This window comes from Meleagris gallopavo, unplaced genomic scaffold, assembly GCF_000146605.3.
Source record: "Meleagris gallopavo isolate NT-WF06-2002-E0010 breed Aviagen turkey brand Nicholas breeding stock unplaced genomic scaffold, Turkey_5.1 ChrUn_random_7180001874661, whole genome shotgun sequence".
Taxonomy (NCBI): Eukaryota; Metazoa; Chordata; class Aves; order Galliformes; family Phasianidae; genus Meleagris; species Meleagris gallopavo.
The window spans coordinates 375-1469 of NW_011139243.1; the positions used below are offsets into that span (position 1 = coordinate 375).

A 1095-nucleotide genomic window follows, 5' to 3' on the forward strand; every position below is an offset into this window, starting at 1 on the left:
TCTCTATGGGGCACATGTGGCTCTATGAGGCTCTATGGGGTCTCTATGGGGCACATGAGGTTCTATGGGGCTCTATGGGGTCCCTATGGGGTCTCTGTGGGGCACATGTGGCTCTATGGGGCTCTATGGGGTCTCTATGGGGCTCTATGGGGTCTCTATGGGGCACATGAGGCTCTATGGGGCAGTATGGGGTCTCTATGGGGCACATGAGGCTCTATGGGGCTCTATGGGATCCCTATGGGGTCTCTGTGGGGCACATGTGGCTCTATGGGGTCTCTATGGGGGCTCTATGGGGTCTCAATGGGGTCTCTATGGGGTCTCTATGGGTCTCTATGGGTTTCTATGAGTCTCTATGGGTCTCTATGGGGTCTCTATGGGTCTCTATGGGGTCTCTATGGGGCTCTATGGGACTCTATGGGGTGCTATGGGTCTCTATGAGTCTCTATGGGACTCTATGGGTCTCTATGGGTCCCTATGAGTCTCTATGGTTCTCTATGGGTTCCTATGGGCCTCTATAGGACTCTATGGGTCTCTATGGGGTCTGTGGGACTCTATGGGTATCTATGGGGTCTCTATCTGTCTGTATGGGACTCTATGGGGGTCTATGGGTCCCTATGGGTCTCTATGGGACTCTATGGGTCTCTATGGGGTCCGTTGTCCCTATGGGTCTCTATGGGGTCCCTATGGGTCCCTATGGGGCGAACAACCCCCTAGAATGTTGGGATTTGAGCCCCGAACTCACAGTGGGACGCCCTCTTCTGGCAGCGCGCAGCCCAGCACCCGGCCCAGCAGCGCCCGCCCCACATTGTCACAATGGGCTCTGTGGGGCTCTATGGGTCCCTATGGGTCTCTATGGGACTCTATGGGTCTCTATGGGAGTCTATGGGGCTCTATGGGTCTCTATGGGACTCTATGGGTCTCTATGGGGTCTCTATGGGGTCTGTGGGTCTCTATGGGACTCTATGGGTCTCTATGGGGTCTCTATGGGGTCTGTGGTCGCTATGGGACTCTATGGGACTCTATGGGTCTCTATGAGTCTCTATGGGACTCTATGGGACTCTATGGGTCTCTATGGGTCCCTATGGGTCTCTATGG

At 55.1% G+C, this 1095-nt stretch overlaps 1 protein-coding gene across 1 annotated transcript in view; it reads right to left on the reverse strand.

The window, feature by feature from the left end:
* Nucleotides 1-1095, reverse strand: part of TTC5 (tetratricopeptide repeat domain 5) — a gene marked incomplete at its 3' end in the record, with an annotated part of 1849 nt that overhangs the window by 348 nt on the left and 406 nt on the right. Inside the window, exon 2 of the mRNA XM_019611237.2 lies at nt 743-804. Within this exon, the coding sequence (XP_019466782.1) occupies nt 743-804 (62 nt within the window). The remainder of the gene's footprint in view (nt 1-742; nt 805-1095) is intronic.